This window comes from Malaclemys terrapin, chromosome 4 (genome assembly GCF_027887155.1).
Source record: "Malaclemys terrapin pileata isolate rMalTer1 chromosome 4, rMalTer1.hap1, whole genome shotgun sequence".
Lineage (NCBI taxonomy): Eukaryota > Metazoa > Chordata > Testudines > Emydidae > Malaclemys > Malaclemys terrapin.
This window is the reverse complement of record NC_071508.1, coordinates 91,290,663-91,311,760: the sequence shown is the minus strand read 5'-3', so window position 1 is coordinate 91,311,760 and position 21,098 is coordinate 91,290,663. Positions and strand designations below refer to the sequence as shown.

The following is a 21,098-nucleotide window of genomic DNA, read 5'->3' as shown; positions in this document are numbered from 1 at the left end:
TCAACACTACAAAGGGAGCATTACCTCTTTAATCCTAGGCATGTGTATAAGCACTGGTTGCAGGAAAGATAGGAATTGGAGGGTTCACACGGCAGCTTTTGGAGCGGGACCCCTTGGAGGTTGAGGATACAGCGGAATAAAGAGAAAAACTAATGGTCTTTTGTCAACATCTGTATTAAAGTTTCCAGTCTTTGCCACTACAGCCACAAGACTTGGGGTTAACCTCTAATGTTTGTCCGAACTAGGAGAGGGTCTCCTGCTGTAACAGGCAAATTCCAGTAAAGCCAAGGGGATGCAGAAGAAAGATACTCTCCAAAATATATAAGAACTGGGAGGAAAAGCTGATGATTACAGAAATTAATTTGTGATTCTCACATAATGATGTACAAGCCAGACTGGATAAAAGCTGAACCAAATGCACACAAAGCTTAAATGAAACTTCTGACTGTTTTGAAGGTAACCCATGATTCGTTTCTCTTCTACTGCTAACGTGATATTGGTCAAAATCAGAAAAGCACCACACAATTTAGCACAGCCAGCAGTCTTTTTGGGGGCTGCATAGTTCAGGATTGCAGCACATTGTCAGAGCTGAGCAAGGGAAGCTAACACAACACCTGCCTACACTTTGCATGATGCTAGACCCCACTATTAATCTCCAAGACAAGCTACACACACACACAAAGTATTGAAAGAGGTACAATACCTTAGCCATGGTCTGAAGATTCTCATAAAGCAAGTTTATTTCATTCTGGGTCCTCCAGATGTTCTCTGGAACAAAGTGAGGATCTGAATCAGGTGGATTAGAAAATCCAATTTCCGGGGTTCCCCAGCGCACAGAGCGGCTTGACGGTAGTTTAGCAATCCTCTGGGGTAGGCTACTCTGGACCTGAGCCTTCACCACTGGCACTGATATCACCTGTTAAAACAAAATACCACAGAATCAGTCTGTGACACTATGGATAATTGGAGCCCCTAATCTTAAGGATAAATTAAAGGACGAAATTTTCAAAATGATCTGCCTGACTCAAAGTGTTAGATATTGCAATTTACAAATGCACCTTTGTGATGTATTGAACACTGTGCTACAATTGTGATCTATCACTTTAACTTCTCAGGAATTTTCCTGGTCCTGCTTGCAGGCAGGGGGTTGTGTAGGGAAGTGAGGGTTCAGAATCAGTCTGCAGAGAGCCAGCCTAGAGTAAGTAGGGGTGAGTTATGCCTCTCTGTTGAAATGAACACCCTGCTTTGTCATCACACTCTGTTTGGGGGTTCTTGTGTGTTATCTATCATTCTGAATTCTAAGAAATGAAATAATGTTGCATGGCAATCTACCAGCAAGAGTATTTTATGTTTTTATGTCACGTCTCTATGCATATACCATGAATATAACTGCAGGGGACCAGAGCATGGGCGGTTTAGCCTAGCAGTCACAGCTGCGCTTGTGTCCACAAGTCAAGGATGGCCACGAGGAAGTAGCTGGCAAGCAGGGATCAGAGTAATTTATAGTGACAGGATCAATAGCCAAGAGTCAGGGTCAGAATTAGGCTGGGGTTGCTGGCTGGAGATCAGAAAGTGAGGTGAGGTTTGGAGTCGCAGCAAGGCAGAAGTCTGCTGGGTTGCCCAGACAATTTTATGGGGCATCCTCCAGGATTAAATAGTGAGCATCGGCCAATCAAAAGGCTGCAGAGTACTGTCACACTGGATCCTTTGTGCGGTACTTCCTGCAGTGCCTAATCTCCACCATGCTCTTTGGATGGGGTTCTACATGGCATCCCAGTGGCAATCCTAGGGTCCACAGACCCAGGTTCTAGTCCCATAGATCTTTACATTGCCCCTCCCTTTTGGAGGGCACCCTTCCTTCATGTTGGTACTTGGATGGTCTTGAAGAAATCTTTTTACCAGGTCAAGGGCATGGACATGGGGAGCAGGTTCCCAGGAGCACAATTCAGGACCCAATCAATGAGGTAGTACAGTCCCCCCTCTGCAGTTTAGAGCTGAGGACAGGGCAGACTATATATTCCTTGGACCTGGACTTGTGGGGGGACTGGTTGGGAACAGTTCTGTGTGTAATGCTTCAGGAGGGAAACATGGAAAATGGGATGTATCTTAAGGGAGTGAGAGAGCTGCAATTTGAATACTGACAAAACCCAGACTGGTCCAAGCTACTGGTGGTTTAGCTTGTGGGATGGCCTGTTCATACAGAGGAGTTTAGCTGCAAGCCAGACTTTTTGGCACACTGTGAGAGCTGGGCTTTCCTGGTACGGATGGTCTGCCTACTCATTGTATTGCTTTTTCGCATCATGGAGGTGGTCCTTAAGGTCTTCCAGAACATGATGAATTCACAGAATCCAGTTGGAGGCTGCTGGGTTCTGGGAGGTTGCTAGCAAGACAAGGTGGAAGCTAGCATGAAACCTGTAATTTGCAAAAAAGAGACTCTGCCCCATGGAGGCATGGTCAGTGTTGTTGTATGACAACTTGTTATAAGGCAGGAGGAAGTTATAAGGCATCTTGTCTTGATGGTAGTTAACAAAGCACCTTAGATATTGCTGTAGTACTTGGTTCACCCTCTCTGTCTGCCCATCTGTCTGGGGGCAGTAAGCAGAGGAGGTAAAAGTGCAAATATCCAGTAATTGGAGTGCTTCACACCAAAAGTATGAGACAAACTGTGAGCCTTGGTCTGAGGTGATATGGTCTGGAAGCCCATGAAAAAGGATAACATGTATCACTAGGAGTTGAGCGGTTGTTTCGGCAGAGGGCAGGCAGTCACAGGGGATGAAATGGGCCATTTTGGGCAACACAAATCATGATCACTGTGTGGCCATCAGAGTCTGGGAAGTCTGCTATGAAATCTAGGGTGATTGAGGCCCAGGGTCTAGGTGGGCTCTCCAGGGGTTCTAAAGTGCCAAGGTGCTCAGAATGGGGTGTCTTGGTGCATGCACAAGGTCACAAGAGTCAACATAGTCCTGGGGGCTACTGGAAGAAACGGGGAGCCATGCAGAAAGTCTTAAGGTGGCCAAAATGGCCCACCATTGATTGTCACGGCAGAGATGAAGCACTTCTAACCAGGGGCACCCTGGTGGAATGGATATGAGCCCATCAAGATATGTGAACTCATCCTGTGTGGAATATTGCATTTTGGTTCTGGCTCTCATTTGCTCAGGTTGTTTCATCACCTTCTGGGCTAACAGATCACCTCGTGAAGTGGATCAGATTAGATGAATCAGGTTTTGGTGTATGGTAGCACTAAGAAAGTTGTGAGGTTTAAGGAGAGAGAGTGGTTTTTGGTTACATTCTTTACCTTCATGGTATTATTCTGCCTTTCAGGATAAGGCATTGATGTTCCCATTCCTGATTCCCAGGTGATGTTGAGATTGAACCAAGAGAAGAATAATAGCCACCTGAGATATCTTTGGTTCAAGGCTCAAGCTTACACAGATATTCAAGGTTCTTATGGTCAGAAGAGACTTGAACTGGTTGTCGAGCTCCCTCAAGGTTATGGCATCACTCTTTGAAGGCTGATTTAATTGTGAGCAGTTCTTTATCTAATATTTCATCATTCTATTCAGTGGGGTCAAAAGGTACATTTTCCATTTTCACATACAGGCTGTGCTTCTGTAGTCTTTCCAGGATGGAACAAACATGGTAACAATGCTGATCAGGGTTCTCTGAAAACAGACATAGGTCATCAAGATAGATGACTATATACTGGTCCAGGATGTCTCTAAATACGTTGTTCACAAAGTGTTGAAAGGTCGCGGGAGCTTTGGTCAGACTAAATGGCATTACTAAATATTCAAAGTGCCCATAGTGGGTTCAAAAGACAGTCTTCCATTCATCTCCTGCCCGAATGTGCATTAGGTTGTAAGTCCCCACCACTCCACTGAGGTCCAGTTTGGTGAAAATTTGCTCGGGGTTCAGCTGATCGCCATATTTGGGGTCGGGAAGGAATTTTCCTCCAGGGTAGATTGGCAGAGGCCCTGGAGGTTTTTCACCTTCCTCCGTAGCATGGGGCAGGGGTCGCTTGCTGGAGGATTCTCAGTGACTTGAAGTCTTTAAATAATGATTTGGGGACTTCAACAGCTAAGTCAAGGGAGAGAATTCTTCCAGGAGTGGGTGGGTCAGGTTTTGTGGCCCGCATCATGCAGGAGGTCAGACTAGATGATCATAATGGTCCCTTCTGACCTTAGAGTCTATGAGTGTCGGATTGAGCCTTTGGGCTTTTACTTGATGTACACATGAAAGGCTGCCAGCTCTGGCTCTGACACTGCATAGATCCATCCATAAGAGGCCTTCGCCCTGGGCTGCAGGTCTATGGGGAGCTGTAGTGCCAATGCGGAGGTAGCATGTCCACATTTTTCTTTTCAAAAATGTCCACAGAATCCTAATACTTATCAGTGAGATGGGAACTCAGGCTTAGGAATGGTTCCTTCTGGTCACCATCGTCTGTGGTTCTCCCACAGGTGCCATCACTTCTAGTCATCTGCAGGAGCCTGGGACCAGAGGTTTGGGGCTCACCCTTCAGCAGTGTTCAGAGGGAAACTGGTCCTTTTTTTTCCACCAGAGCATAGAAAGGTCGGGCTGGTCCAGTTGGGTGATGTTGAGAATTAGAGGAAGTGTGGAAAATGAATCACGTTGAATTTAATACATCTCCATATTCCTGGAGTACAGCCTCTAGGGGTACTGTTTCCTGTGTCAAATCTATCATTTCTATGAGAACTGACCTAGGCATTAAACAGAGGAGTTTTTGTAGGGTTTGAGTGGTTTCAGCATCTATTGAATTATCAGAGCTCCTGTACCAATCAGGGCCACTGAGGGGGAACTAGTTTGGCCCCATCCATCGTACATAACAGTATCTGTACTTGGAAATGTGGGCAGGAACTGCATGTCCAAGATTGGGTTTCCCTTGAGGGGTTGGGGGTAGTTCTGGAGCATAGTGCCCTGGGATGCCCAGACTGGCCCCTCCATACAGCCTGGGTTCATTCATTTCTTGATTCCTTGCTGGTTGAGGTCCGCAATTGGCAAAAGGTAAGAGCACGTGCTGGTGCTCTGCAATAAAAGCATAAGTTATTGTGCAGTCACCGTTCCTTTTCTTCCAGGGTCAAGCTTTGCGGACCAGACCAACCTGCACTGGTTTGTGGGTAGGCACTGGAGTGTTCAGCCCAGTGTCTGGGTGAGATAGCACCATGGTTCACCTCCTCTTTTCCTTTCGCTTATGCAGCTGCTTGTTGAGATGGAGACAGAGGTCAATAAAAGCACTCACACTGTTGGGGTCTCAGTGCGGACTAGCTCATCCTTTACCTCCTCACTAAGTTCACACTGTAACAGGTGCAATTGGGCCGCCACATTCCACTCAACATCAGCCGCAAGTCACCGGAACTGGGCAGCATATGAGGCAGCTGGCCCTTGCCCTAGCTGGAGCTTTCGTAGTGCAGCTTCCATTCAGTGAGTGCAATGAGGGTAATTGAAAATGGCAGAAAACACCCACAGGCAGGCATTTCAGTCAGTTAACACCAGGCTGTCCTGCTCTAGCAGTGGGGAGGCCCAGGCCCTAACAACCTGTCAGTGTATTTTCAATAGCTAGACACTTGCAGATGCAAAGACTACTGAGCACCTAAGAGAGAGAACAAAGCGGGCAGACCCAAGGGGCAAACCACCTACTTAAGAGTACAAGTGACTTTCAAAAGTGTCAGGACACAAATTACATTCCTAAATTTAATCAAGGGATTTGCATATTTAGGACTACAATTCCCTGTCAATAATGTAATAATTAATTTAGAGGCCAGATAACTATATTGATTAAAAACAAATGTTTTCAGAACTTGAATGGGAGCACCATGTGCAGCCAAGCACTAGAGATTCACTTTTATGGTCCTTAAATTATTGAACCAGCGAACAATCAACTGTTAAAAAAAAAAATCAGCATGTCTGTATTTGCCTTCACTGATCAACATATGTGGGCTTCTGAACTTACATGCTCCCTCTAATAACAAGTATTTCAGGAACAAAAAGGGAGGGTCACAAAATGGTGTTCCCAGCTCTTACTACTAATTGCAGTTGTAACAGTTGCTTATCTTGCATAGCTCATTGTCATAGAGAGAGTGTTCGGAGATAAAGAAACCTGAAGGGTAAAAATCAAGATTATGGCCAAAATAGTGAATGTGGGATTCAGACCACAGCTGAAGATCAAATGAGTTTAACAAGACAAATCAAGAAGCAGAGGAATCAAACATGAAAACTGAATTCCCACAGGATGATTACAGAAGTCTCAGGTGAGAGGATTAAAGTAAGTGAAATATTGGAGTCCGGGGAAAAGAAGGAAGGGAGGCAGTGGTTGGTGTATAATGGCCATTTGGAAGGAGAGTTGGATTCAGTAGGAAGTAAATAATAAGGTGGGGAGGAGTAGGAGATTTGTGAGAGCTAGGAGAGAGGTGTGATGTGGATGAGCCAGTCTCGGTGCTAAAGGACCAAAAGCTGTATTTCTAGGATTCCATCAGTGACAGCCAGGGGGCTGGGCCCTGACTCATGTATAATTAAGAGAGTGGATTGAAGCTAGGCTCTTCTGTTTGGCAGGGAATTCCAACATTTCAAAAAAAAAATTTTTTTTCATTCCAATTCGGAATGAAAAGTCATTTTGATCTGGAAAATCAAAACATTCCATTCCAAAAAGATCGAAGCATCTTGACCTTATCTACATGCTTTTTTCAGTGAAGTTTTGTCAACATTGACACATTTTCACAAAATGTTTCAATTTCACCAAATTTCCAACCAGCTCTAATAAATAAAAACAAAGGGAAGTAGAGGGACACAGCCTCATATCCACGTACCGCAGCTGGAGCCTGCTTTGCTACAGTACGAGCTTGTTCTTCCAGGCGCCTCATCTCCAAGCAGTAGCCAGTGATCTCCTTCTCCAGTCGCAAGTGGCGGTGTAGCAAGGCTTCTGCGCTGGACTCATCCTTCCCATAATCCTTACTGGCCAGGAGGGGCTGCCGCTCCCGTAGCCAGGAGTCTGCTTCATCAATGTCAGCAAAGTACTGAAGGGAACACAGGTGGGGAGAATGTTTAATCAAACAGCCCTAAGAGATATACATCCAACAGTCCATCCCCTGGCAAATGGTCAACAGGGCAGTAATTGCATCAGATAACTGTGAGGCTAATCATAACACATACACAGGTCATATAAGCAGGACCATTACTCATCAGGTGGCTCTTTCTTTAGAAACCCCAATTATATTTCAGCATCACACTTAGCACCAATATGATTCACAGGATCACAATTAAATAAATTAGTCCCAAATATTCCCTCCATAAATCTTATTAGCCAGTTTCCAAGTCAATCACTCAGTAGTCAGACTTTGTCACTTAACAGAATCCATAATACATAGCATACTTTCAGACTGTAGGGATGGCCTACAATTTCAACAACAGATGTTTTTCCACAAAAGTTAAAGATAGATCATGAGGATACAGAGTAAGTTTGTGTAATAGAAAGCAGCCTTCACAAATTGCAATTCATGGGAAAAGTTTGAGTGCAATCTTATACAGCTGTAATTGTAAAAAGACATTAAATTATACAAATAATTTAAACTACCCCCTCCCCAAAGCTGGGGGAGAGACAAAGCTATAATAGTGTTAAAACGGCTAGAAACAGGAAATAATTCAATGTTTGTCAAACCAAAGAGAACAAAATTTGTTAAGGAAGGAAATGTTCAAGCTTCTGTGTGAATATGGCAGGGAATGAAAAGGACAGGGAAAACGTTATTACTGGGTAATCTGAGATACTATAGTGTGATTGGTAAATGATGGTTTTATAGTGGCTTTTTGAATGTGTGTGTTTGTGTATTTAAATGGAACGAAACCAAAGTTCCAGTTCTAATTGTAGTAGGAAGAGGGCCTGAGACATAAGCCCTTGTATCAGAGGCCTGGTATAAAGCCTGAGGCCTGAGCTAAAGTAATGGTTAAAGCTTTGCTGATATAAAGCAAAGCCAGGCTGTGAGCAAGAGACAGGCCTGCTCACAGAATTTGGTAAGAACAGAGCTGATATTGCAGAAACACACATTCCTAAGAAATGCTAGGCACAAAGCACTTACGCAAACACATTTCAGAAGGGTGGTACCAGAACACTGATACCAACACATTCCCCAGAGATAACAGGCACACGCTGACTGATCCTAAAGATAAGGTCAGGATGACAGCATGATGAATAGAGATGTTTTGATTGAACCAACATGAACAAGGTAATGGGTGTCACCTAGATATGGCAGAGGGAGGCACCTAGTCATGTCAGAGGAGCTATACGTAACTTGTTTGTATTGGTGTATAAAGAGGTATCTCAGAGGGAGTGTCTTTGGCTGGCCTAGAGGATAATGGAAAGTCCCGCCATTAACTGAGCTAGTCCATTGCAATGAGCATACAATGTGTTAGTGTACCTGTAACCATTGAGCCAGGACATTAGGACCTTGCTTCATTGACAATAAACCTCCCCAAGTGCCTTTGCTACGAACCGAGTTTGTGGTTATTGGGCAGTTTGATCGAGGTCTGCTATGCCAACTATCTGTGAAGAGCTGGGACAGCACACAGAGAACACGCACATGCAGCCAAACATCTAACAACATCTAACAACACTAATCACTCCTCATACTTTGGGGAAACTCCAATCAGGATCCAAGCTTTGTGTCTGATATTTCTTTTTTATGGGACAGATTTTCAAAGGCACAAATGGCAGCTAGACCTATACCTCCCATTGGAGTTTGGTACCAAACTGCCACTGTGCCTTTGAAAAATCCCCCCATACTTCATTCAGTTGAGGCTCTTCAGGAGGGACTTTCATCCATTGCATGATGTTCACAATGAATTTCTCACATGTTGTGTATCCAGCACATCTTGGCTGAGCAGCAGTATCGCACTGAAGGTACAATTATTCAGCGAAGTTAGCAATGTAACTATCCCAGATGGCATTATGCCAGGTAGAACAGAGTAGCTACAGCAATGCTGAATCAAAAACATAAATACAGCAGGCAAAATTCTAATGCACCATAAAATCTGTCTCTCGGAGGTTTTTTTTTGTAAAACGGAAGAATTCTCACTCTATCAACACAGGTCAATTGATGGGAGCAGACCCACTGCCAGTGAGAAAGAAAGCTTTCTGGGAGCCACGCAGGCAAAAGGACCCTCCTACTTAACCATTATCAGCAGCCTGAATAGCCTGGTGGTTTGGCTCTTTGTCAGGGCATTTCACGGATAGAATGGGGGAGTCTATGAGTTCTGAGCTGGGACTGATCCTGCTATTATCTACAGAAAAAGAGTGTCAGACAGTCACCCTGGTCTCACCCACTAGGAAGCTGATTTACACGCCAGTTTTCCCCCCCCAGTTATTTAACTCTAGTATTTCTAACTGAGAATGAAGGTCACTATATATGTTCTCAACTAGCTATGTACCACTGCCCTCTATTGGCTGGCTAGCAGAAGAGAGGAGTCTGATCTCAAATGGTAGGAGCCTGAATTTTCAGAGTTGAAGGTCAAAGTTTCCCGCCCAGTGCTCCACACATGCAGAATAGCTGACAGCCACAAAGTCTAGATGTATCAATTATTATGCTAAGGAACAAGGAAAGCAGAATCTGGAATATAGTGTTTGGGACAGATTTTACAGTAGCCAAATGAAAACAGAAGTCAGCAGTTATGATACACAGCTGATGTCTGCCTGCAGAAGACCAGAATGACTTGTGAGGTACACAAAGTGAGAGAGACAGCACTCTGATAAAAAAAAAAAAAAAAGATTAATATCATGTGAGTTGAAAGCTATTTTGTTTCACCCCAGCAAAGCTTACTGCTTCCAGATCCTTCTTGTGTTCCTTATATAAACCCCAATCTGGTGACACAAGCAGAAATGGAATGAGTTCATGTTCTTTCTGTTACAAAATGCAAAACCTGCAGCTTTGTTTACCTGTTTGATTAAAGCAGCTGCCTGCAGACGGATTTTACGATTGGCCACCTCGTCTTGGAGCTGTTGCCACAGCTTCTGGAGCCTGTCTGTCTGAATCTGGATATCCCTCTGGTTTGAGTGGTTCCTTTGACTTAGCTCCCAGCCCTTCCTCACTATATTGGAACAAATCGCCTTGTGGGAGTTGCACTCAGCTTCTAGAACCTGCCAAATAAAGTGACATGATAATGAGTAGTGGAGACTTACAGGCCCAAGGATCTGGCCTGTCCCAGTAGAATTGTGCCTTTTTCCCATTGCCAAACTCTTCTGTCAGCTACGATAAAACTAACATGTGTAATGATTCTGTTTTCCCTCCATTCTGACACTGCCCCTTTCTCCATAGATAACACTGTCCTTTGAGCCCTAATACCTCTTTTTCACTCACCCACCTAATGATCGTCATTGAGATACTTCCCTTCCCCATTCCAGCAGCATATTATACATGATGGTCTCTGGGGGAGGTGTTTGTCATCCATTGAGTAGGCAGCCTTGTGTCTTCCACTCCCAACACACACTCACCCTCTCTCACATACGTCTCTAGAGATTTTATGATTCATGGCCCTGCTTTCATGCCTTTACTGTTGGCTTCCTAATTATAAAGAGCCTCATGTAGGAAATTACTGTTTAAATTCTGTCGCTGTCTTTCCAAGTCTTCAGGTCTGTTTGCCACAGTGATTTCTCTTCATCAATAACATGGAACTTCATGAAACTAAGATTTTCTCCCCAACCTGTGTCCAGTTCATAGGGAGAGCTGGCAGCAAATTTCTGGGAGGACCCAGCAATGTTATTCTAGAGTTTCCCATCTCTCCTTTCTTTACCACAGCTCAGTCCCTTCCCCTTCATTTATGGCATGCCTATTGTGGAAGTGGAGAAAGGGATAAAGGGAATTTGAACATAGATATCTTAGTCTCTAGGAATAGAGCAAGAGTCAGGCTAACAAAGTCAGGCTGACACCGACTCCAATAATGCAAGACTTGAAGGCAGGGCCTAGGCGAGTGGAAAGCGGGTGGAAACAGACTGTAAGAGATACTGTTTTGACCTTGTGTTAAATAAGAATGGAATGTAGACTGTGGCAGAAATTAATAAAAAAAGTGAAATATCAGGAAAAAATATGTATAACAAAATGCAGCCGTTGCTCATTATTGTATGTAACAAAAGGTATAAAAGCTTGCCCTAATTGTTTATCTAGTGGAGACCTGCCTAGGGAAGGGAAACCCTGCCCGTGTGTACTCTCCCGTGCATATTGTAATTGCTCGTAATAAAGCTGCCTCTGGTTTGTTGCTTCAAACTCAAAATAAAAACATTGTTTTCTTCCGCACTACTCTACTTATTCTCCCCGTGTACTCATTTGGGAAGCGGGAATGGATAAGAACCATCTCCTTCTCCCATCCACCAAAGTGGCCTAATGGACAGCACACCGAGCTTCACTCTGCTTGGTCTGCACATCCACAATCCCATATTAAACATAGGACTGTCCCTCATTGGGAGGGATCCCTAAGCTGCATGATTTCTCAGGTTCCAAAAGCCAACCAACCCCTTAATTTGAGGCATAAATGCTCTTACAGTTGGTTTAGATAAATTATGAAAGACTAGATTCAGTATAGAGAACAGACACCAGTCAACAAAATACTGTACCTTGTGCTTCTGAATAGAGGCAGTAATCTGACTGAGATCTCGTCCTAATATTGCTGTCCTCACTAGCTGCCATTTCTCAGAGATCCATGACTCTTCTTCCTGACCGTCATGGAAAAACTCAAAAAGCTTCAACGCTTCCTGTAGCTGGGATTGTCTAACATAAGACAACAAGCAATATAGCTCGGTCAGTGCTAGGATTTCAGGTACAATGTAGAAACAGAGAATAGATTAAATTAGAGGGCTTCAGCACTGCAGGAAATTCAGAGATTGAATTCCCATGGTACCTCCGAGTCATGGCTGAGTTATGGGTGGAGCAACATGGGGAAGCCAAAAGGAAATTTCCCTCTCAACCCAGGAGATGGAGAATCAGCCATATCAGATCCAGATCACATAGAAGCAACTAGGAATGAACTTTGACACTGATGTTCCCTCTCAGTCCATGATAGCTGAGGAGCCTTAAGGTCAATGTGATGTACTGTCCCTTTAAATGTTTGGGCTCTCCCCCCAACCCCAAAGCAAAGACTCACTTTTGTGTTAGTTTCAGTTTTGAAGCCTGAATAACAAAGCGAGCACAGGGAGAACTATGGTTCTATCAGCTCCCTCTGTGATTATCTCCTTCTCTGCTGGATCTGTTATACCTTTATATGTGGAGAAATGAGAAATTCTAGATTCTGGCCCTCCCATTATCTCCATTTTAAAAGGACTCACCATTCTAATCAGAAAGAGCTGGACCATAAATAGAGCCTTACCGGGATTTGCTGAGAGCCACAAGGTTTTGGTACAGCTGATGGAGCATCCGAGCTTTGGCATGAAGCACATCTGACTTGATTGCTTTGCCCTTGGTGGCCTCTGCTGTCCTCTGGGTGACGTACCTCACCCTATCATCATAGGAAGTGATCTGGAAGTCAACCAAATTGTGCTTCTGCGACAAATCTACTACCTCCAAGAGCTGCTTCCCATAATCCTGAGATGTCACTAGTGCCTGAAAACCAAAAGTGAGAAATTATCAGCACTATGACCTCATCTTCTCCTATGTGTGTGCAGACAATGCCATCCAGGATCTAAGGACTGAACTGGATAAAGTTGAGAAGTGGGAGCAACAAGGGTGATGTCGTGGTTGGAGTCTGCTATAGACCACCAGACCAGGGGGATGAGGCTTCCTTCTGGCAACTAGCAGAAGTTGCTAGATCGCAGGCCCTGGTTCTCATGGGAGACTTTAATCACCCTGATATCTGCTGGGAGAGCAATACAGCGGTGCACAGGCAATCCAGGAAATTTTTGGAAAGTGTAGGGGACAATTTCCTGGTGCAAGTGCTGGAGGAACCAACTAGGGGCAAAGCTTTTCTTGACCTGCTGCTCACAAACAGGGAAGAACTAGTAGGGGAAGCAAAAGTGGATGGGAACCTGGGAGGCAGTGACCATGAGATGGTCGAGTTCAGGATCCTGACACAAGGAAGAAAGGAGAGCAGCAGAATACGGACCCTGGATTTCAGAAAAGCAGACTTTGACTCCCTCAGGGAACAAATGGGCAGGATCCCCTGGGAGAATAACATGAAGGGCAAAGGGGTCCAGGAGAGCTGGCTGTATTTTAAAGAATCCTTATTGAGGTTGCAGGAACAAACCATCCCAATGTGTAGAAAGAATAGTAAATATGGCAGGTGACCAGCTTGGCTAAACAGTGAAATCCTTGCTGATCTTAAATGCAAAAAAGAAGCTTACAAGAAGTGGAAGATTGGACAAATGACCAGGGAGGAGTATAAAAATATTGCTCAGGCGTGCAGGAGTGAAATCAGGAAGGCCAAATCACACTTGGAGTTGCAGTTAGCAAGAGATGTTAAGAGTAACAAAAAGGGTTTCTTCAGGTATGTTAGCAACAAGAAGAAAATCAAGGAAAGTGTGGGCCCCTTACTGAATAAGGGAGGCAACCTAGTGACCGAGGATGTGGAAAAAGCTAATGTACTCAATGATTTTTTTGCCTCTGTCTTCACGCACAAGGTCAGCTCCCAGATTGCTGCACTGGGCAGTACAGCATGGGGAGAAGGTGACCAACCCTCTGTGGAGAAAGAAGTGTTTCGGGACTATTTAGAAAAACTGGACGTGCACAAGTCCATGGGGCCGGATGCGCTGCATCCGAGGGTGCTAAAGGAGTTGGCGGGTGAGATTGCAGAGCCATTAGCCATTATTTTTGAAAACTCATGGCGATCGGGGGAGGTCCCGGATGACTGGAAAAAGGCTAATGTAGTGCCCATCTTTAAAAAAGGGAAGAAGGAGGATCCGGGGAACTACAGGCCAGTCAGCCTCACCTCAGTCCCTGGAAAAATCATGGAGCAGGTCCTCAAGGAATCAACTATGAAACATTTAGAGGAGAGGAAAGTGATCAGGAACAGTCAGCATGGATTCACGAAGGGGAAGTCGTGCCTGACTAACCTAATTGCCTTCTATGATGAGATAACTGGCTCTGTGGATGAGGGGAAAGCAGTGGATGTGTTATTCCTTGACTTTAGCAAAGCTTTTGATACAGTCTCCCACAGTATTCTTGCCGCCAAGTTAAAGAAGTATGGGCTGGATGAATGGACTGTAAGGTGGATAGAAAGCTGGCTAGATCGTTGGGCTCAACGGGTAGTGATCAATGGCTCCATGTCTAGTTGGCAGCCGGTTTCAAGCGGAGTGCCCCAAGGGTCGGTCTTGGGGCCGGTTTTGTTTAATATCTTTATTAATGATCTGGAGGATGGTGTGGACTGCACTCTCAGCAAGTTTGCAGATGACACTAAACTAGGAGGCGTGGTAGATACACTAGAGGGTAGGGATTGGAAACAGAGGGACCTAGACAAATTAGAGGATTGGGCCGAAAAAAACCTGATGAGGTTCAACAAGGACAAGTGCAGAGTCCTGCACTTAGGACGGAAGAATCCCATGCACTGCTACAGACTAGGGACCGAATGGCTAGGTAGCAGTTCTGCAGAAAAGGACCTAGGGGTCACAGTGGACGAGAAGCTGGATATGAGTCAACAGTGTGCTCTTGTTGCCAAGAAGGCTAACGGCATTTTGGGCTGTATAAGTAGGGGCATTGCCAGCAGATCGAGGAACGTGATCATTCCCCTTTATTCTACATTGGTGAGGCCTCATCTGGAATACTGTGTCCAGTTTTGGGCCACACACTACAAGAAGGATGTGGAAAAACTGGAAAGAGTCCAGCAGAGGGCAACAAAAATGATTAGGGGTCTGGAGCACATGACTTATGAGGAGAGGCTGAGGGAACTGGGATTGTTTAGTCTCCAGAAGAGAAGAATGAGGGGGGATTTGATAGCAGCCTTCAATTACCTGAAGGGGGGTTCCAAAGAGGATGGAGCTCGGCTGTTCTCAGTGGTGGCAGATGACAGAACAAGGAGCAATGGTCTCAAGTTGCAGTGGGGGAGGTCCAGGTTGGATATCAGGAAAAACTATTTCACTAGGAGGGTGGTGAAACACTGGAATGCGTTACCTAGGGAGGTGGTAGAGTCTCCTTCCTTAGAGGTTTTTAAGGCCTGGCTTGACAAAGCCCTGGCTGGGATGATTTAGCTGGGAATTGGTCCTGCTTTGAGCAGGGGGTTGGACTAGATGACCTCTTGAGGTCCCTTCCAACTCTGATATTCTATGATTCTAACTGAAATCAATGGAAGGACTCCCATTGGCTCTGACAGGTGTTGGATTGGACCCAAATGAATAAGTGGGTGTGTGGTTTGAACTCTGTGCGAGCACTAACTGGCTGACTGGAAGGAGATAAATAACCAAACCTCTCCTTCAAATTCACAACATATAACCCACAATCCATAGCTTTTATCTGCTGCAGTGGATGTGGGGGAAGTAGTCATATTCTTTAAACAAGAGTCACTTCTCACTCCGAGAATCACTGCTTATGTCCAGCATTTACCATGCCCACTCAGTGCACCTCTCCTATATGCCTGATTATAGTGTGCTTGATTCAGTTTTTATCTGAAGAAATCTAGGATGCTCCCCTCCTACAGTACATAATAATTGTATCGTTTTCCTCTGAGGAATATACTTAGTTTTGGAGGCAAGTGTCCAGTTAGTGGGAATAATAACCAGTGCACAGTATTTTCTTTCCTGACAAAAGGCTAGGGCTCAGAGATTCAGAATAGCTAGTCACTGTCTCCAATTTGCAATTCTCAAGTTTACATAAACTGCAAGGTCCATAAACAAAATGGTTTTTATACTTCATGTTCAGCACAATCCATAATATTCTCTCTCTTGCACAGTACAGGGCAAGGCAAAAGCACACATTTTCAGTGGTTGCCATTACACCCTTCAGCAGTTACCAGTTACCACACAATGGTATCTAAAATATCAGTTATCTCCTATACTAAGTGACTTCAGTTTGAATTGTGGTGATTGGTACTTGTGCAAATCAGGAAAAAAATTAATTTAGGTGCCTTAGTATGGATTCAGCTGCCGACTTTTGAAAATTCTAGCCATAATATGCTCAATTCCCAGCACAATATAAACATTGCAATCCATAACTGTCACTGGAATACTGTGTCTGCTGCAATCATTTATATTGGTAGTGGTGCAAATTGTGTGCACAGCCCACATGCTGATGGAGAGGGGTCGGTACCTGCAGTCTTTTGAGTTCCTCTGTAATGGTATCAATGTCCCTCAGAAGGCCCAGAGTTTCCTGCATTGCTCCCAGAGAGCGTTTCTGTTTCTGGAGCTGCTCCAGTAGATCCTGCCACTGTCGGGAAATATCCTCTTGCCTGTAAAGAAAGGAGGAGAAAGGACCGACTTATCCACAAGGATCTGATGCTTTGGACAGCATGGGAAAAGACCCTGTTGACACATGGGGCTTACAATTTTAGGGGAGTTAAATGAACACCTAGGGTTCCTAAAGTCATATACAGTATATGTGTCATCTAATGAAGCATACACTGGTCTCATGGCTCAGCACACTATATCCTCTCAATGAATACGGTCCTGGGGAAGATATTTTGGTTAATATGTAAATCATCATTAATCTTGTTTGAGGGACTATTGTGTATGGATTCTCATATCCGATGTCCCATGTCCTTTTAGCCTGTGACAATAAATATATATGAAAAAAGGAAGAGTCCCTTATGACTCAGATTAGATAAAAAATTAATTCAAACCGTACCTCAAATCAAAACCAAAACTTCTGTGGAGTTTGGTTAAGTATTTTATTATTTTCACACATGCTTCTGGCTTTGGTTGAGTCTAGAAAAGAACAAGTACTGAAATACCACAGAAAAGGTTGTTCTTAGGGTATTTCCATGAAGTCCCAAACCAGGAATTTCTGATCATCTTAGAAGTACTGATCTCACAAGATTTATAGCCCAATTTGGGAACTGGAGGGGCATCAGAAGATTTGTGGCTATCTATCTGAACCTCTCAAACCACACACTAAAAGAGATATGTGATGGGTTGGCTGAAAATATTCCACTGAAACTTTCTTTTGATGGAAGATTGGGTTTTCAACAAAACAAACATTTCACATTAAGTGTCAGCTTTCCTCAAAATGTTTGTATCTTTATCGGCCAATTTTTGTTCCCCAGTTTTTGAGGTTCTTTTTTCAACAAAAAGTTAAAATTTGAATGAAAATGAAACATTTTGCTTTTTCATTTACATTTTTTGGGGTGGGGAGAGGAGGGGGAATCTGACCACCTCTACTTATGTGGAATAGAGCTGTTGAACTATTCCCTCCTCTTCCACATTCACTTAATATCATAACTTGTTTAGTCTCCATGACTGCCCATTTCCACTAGCACGACTCACTTCTTTATGATCTGGATCTTGTGATGATAGTTCTCTCGGGTTATAACAGACGCCATGTCATTCAGTGCTCTGAAGCGCTGCTCCCTGGGCAGTACATCTGCCACAATAGCCTCAAGCTTCTTAGTGGCAGCCTCCACCTTGTCCACACTCTCTGGCTGGAAGTCCTGCTTCCTGAGCACCTTCCTCATGTCCTCCAAGTATGACTCACGCAGGGCTGCTTTCTTCAGGAACCTCTGGGCCAACTGTTCCACTCTCTCCAGCCTCTGCATCTCCCGCTGCAGCGCTTCTCCCCGGCTGTGCTCCGCTTTCTCCAAGATGACCCAGTGCTTTTCCACATCTTGCAGTGTCCTGCCTTCAGGGGGCAGATATGGCCGTTGATTGTTTGCTCTTTGCTTGGTTCTGATGTGGAAAAAGTGGGCTTCAATCATGCCCCTCTCTTGGTATTTGGGGGGCTTCTCTACCGTGCGGAAGGTCTTGAAGTTGGCCATGAGCATCCACATATCCTGTATGGAGTTGGGAAAGTGGCGATCGTCCAACTCTACTACTTTCTGTTTAATCCATTTCAAGAGCTCAGAGATCATCTGTTCATACTGAAACTTCAAGTCATCAATCTCCTTCAGGAAGAAAAGAATCTGAAACACGAACATGGAAACACAAGGTGTTTAAGCAGCATGATGAAGCGAGGAGGAAGAAAACTATGTGGCATGCTCATAAACTCAGTTTAATCGGGATGCAAATGAGCTGATGGTGTGTGGCCATCAGTACCAGGAAAGTGCTATTTAACACCGCAGGCTGCCATGTCCCTCAGGTTATTATATCAGCATGGAGATGGTTATCACATTTGAGACAAGGAGGATTCCTTCCCAGTCTAGGTTCAGTAAGAGCAGAATGATCATCCCCAAAACATGTTAAGCAAAGGGATTAAAAGTGATTTCATGTGCCAATATTAATTTTAGTTTCTTTTAAAAAATAAGTGAATTTTGAGGCTCATATAAGCTACAGACGGTACTAGCTACTTGTGAGGGGTAAGCATTATGTAGGCAAGAATTATGTAAGCTTCCTCCTACGACTGAAAAATAAGAATTCTGTTTTCAGAATTTGTTTTTGTTCTGCATTGGAACAAAACTTGCAAAACTTTTTTAGGGGAAAAAAAAAAAAAAAGCAATGAGGGAGAGGGAGTGATTGAGATTTGTGCCCTAGAATAACCAATAGGCCAGGTTAAGGACCCTCACCGGAGATGTGGGAGACCCAAGTACTCTGCCTAATTTGGAGGAGGACCTTGAGCCTGGGTCTCTCCCAGTCTAGATGAGTGCCCTGGCTATTCGGGGGGTGGGGGGGTCTTGCTTTCCCCCCCATGTGAAATTCCATGTGAGGCCTGAGAAACCTTCATGAAGGAAAATTTCATCAAAACATATATTTTTCCATAAAAAGTTTCAATGAATCAACATTTTCTGATGAAAACAACATTTTGTTGAAAACTTCCCAGCCAGTTCTACTTTCTATCCACGGTCAGCCTGAAACACCTTTTTCCCGACTAGCAGCACTCCTGCCACTGACTCTTGAACTTGTCTTGAACAGAGACTGAAAAATGTACCACAATAAACAATGGTTTTGTGAGGATGGCAATGTCAACTAGTAGCAACTCTGAGAACACAATACTCATTTATTTCACTTGCCATGTTGCCTGGATTGGAATTCAGTTTTCCTGAAGTGAAAGATTTTACTCTAATCTGTAGTGAAACGGAGTGAGGGGCAACCCCCCCTTTCTATTTTATGTATACCTTTTATTCCTTTTCTTTGCACCTTATATTATATTTCTTCCTCATCCCATAGCCCTGTGTAACTCCTAAACCTGAAATACCCAAGAGATACTATGGCTAATATTGGCTGAAACCTGCTGCATGAAAGTTCAAACAATGCAGAATGACATTCTGTGTCTCTGTTGCTCTCTATGGAGACTCAGCACCATCTGTTTCACTCTGCAGACACTTAAATTAATAAGGAAGGTGTTGCAAGTGAATAAAGACCTATGAGCTACACATTCTAATCTGTTTTTGCCTATCAGAAATTGTACTTGTAAAAGAGTGGCTGTCCCAATGCTCGAAGAGGAGTGAAACAGCACTAACCTTTAGTGCAGGAAAAGCAGCCCGTGGCATCAGAGCTCCCTTCTGTATGTTCTGCCATCGCACCCAGTTCTGGCTGAAGGATCCTAATAAGTGCATGGTCACTGGAGCAGGTGGGGGAAGGGAGATTTACCTCTCTCGATTGATTCCCTCTGCAATCCTGGTCACCCACTTAGCCTCAGCTCTCAGGCTGTCTTGACACATTGAGGCTTCCCTCCCCAATCCTATTAGTGAATTCAGAGCTGCCCATCTGAGGGGACTAAGGACATGAAGATATTATCGTGTGTTCATGTGTGTGTGTGTTTGTTTGCGCGTGCATATGGAGAAGGCAGAGAGGCCTATAAGAGGGAGGAAGGGGAAAAAAGGCTGAGGGGGAGAGAAAAATGGGAAACAAAAAGCAGGTAAATGCAAGGAGAAAAATAAACAATGAAAATAGAAAACACAAACAGGAAAATGCAGAAAAGGAAATCAATGGAACATTTAAAAAATGGAGATAGAAATATTCATCCCAAAACAGTTTTCCAGAATATGAAGATGTATCCTCTCCGATCCTCTGAGTTCTTATACAATTCATCTAAGTAGTGCCTATGATGACAGGGACTTTAGAAATGCCTAGATAGATACAGTGTGTACACTTGAAAAGTTTTCTCACTTCTGAAACAGATTCCCATTTCCAATGATAATCCATTTTACATATAGGAAACAACTCTCAAGCCAGAAGAAACTCTGCAAATGTGACCTCTACTCTGTAGACTATAATTGCAGGACTGGGTAATGTTAGGGATATAGTGGAATGAGAAAGGAAATAAGCTGGTCTAATGAAGAACCTGAAATATGTCTCCAAGCCAGAATCTTAGGTGGTGTCCAGCCTAATCTTTTTGCCCAGTCTCCTCACTCATGCCCAATCACTGCTTAATCAAGCTACAAGTCCTCCTCTCCTCCATCACCTCTGTTCAGAGTACAGTGCTGCTGTTGATATTGAGCTCGGGATGTCTGGGATAAAGATGGGATCTCCTTGTCTTTATCCCAGATTAACTAACAGTGCAAACCTTCCATTGCGAAAGCTTTTTACCTTGTCACAACAAGAGAAATCCTGCTTTGGATTTTTGTCCCTACTACTGTGCAAACATGTCCCTGTCATAGCACAACAATCTTTTAAAAATCAGATGTTCATCAGCTCTCACACACATACATAAGAAGGTGAATACTTTTTGGGTTCACTTCATATTTTTGGCAAAAATGGAAGGGAATTTTTACAGACAGAAAAGCAGCTATTCCCAAAGAAAGCTGTCATCATTGTAACAACCACAACATTTTGGCCAGAGTCAGTGAAAAATACCAATGGTTTTTCCATGAGAAATTTTAGTTTAATTTTTTTAATAAAGAACTGAAACCAATTTGTTTTGTTTTGTTGAAAATACTAAACCTTATTTGTATACGTCTTTTTGTTTGATTGTTTGTTTGTTTGATGGGTTTTTTCCCCTCCTTTTTTCTTACTTTTTTACTTTTGTCCCCTCATCACTGGAAAAGAGGGGAAAAGGGAGAGAAAAGGGGGGGGGGACCAAACTAAACTGAAAACC

General features: G+C 43.9%; 1 protein-coding gene across 1 annotated transcript in view; it reads right to left on the bottom strand.

The window, feature by feature from the left end:
- The window catches only part of SPTBN5 (spectrin beta, non-erythrocytic 5), a 137,671-nt gene extending 118,054 nt beyond the window's left edge, over nt 1-19,617 (bottom strand). The window contains exons 1-8 of the mRNA XM_054028619.1: nt 19,522-19,617; nt 17,396-18,027; nt 16,224-16,362; nt 12,361-12,593; nt 11,612-11,765; nt 9,941-10,141; nt 6,825-7,031; nt 704-916 (exon numbers count right to left, since the gene is read on the bottom strand). Of these exons, the coding sequence (XP_053884594.1) occupies nt 704-916; nt 6,825-7,031; nt 9,941-10,141; nt 11,612-11,765; nt 12,361-12,593; nt 16,224-16,362; nt 17,396-18,027; nt 19,522-19,617 (1,875 nt within the window). The remainder of the gene's footprint in view (nt 1-703; nt 917-6,824; nt 7,032-9,940; nt 10,142-11,611; nt 11,766-12,360; nt 12,594-16,223; nt 16,363-17,395; nt 18,028-19,521) is intronic.
- Between the last annotated feature and the right edge of the window lie 1,481 nt (nt 19,618-21,098).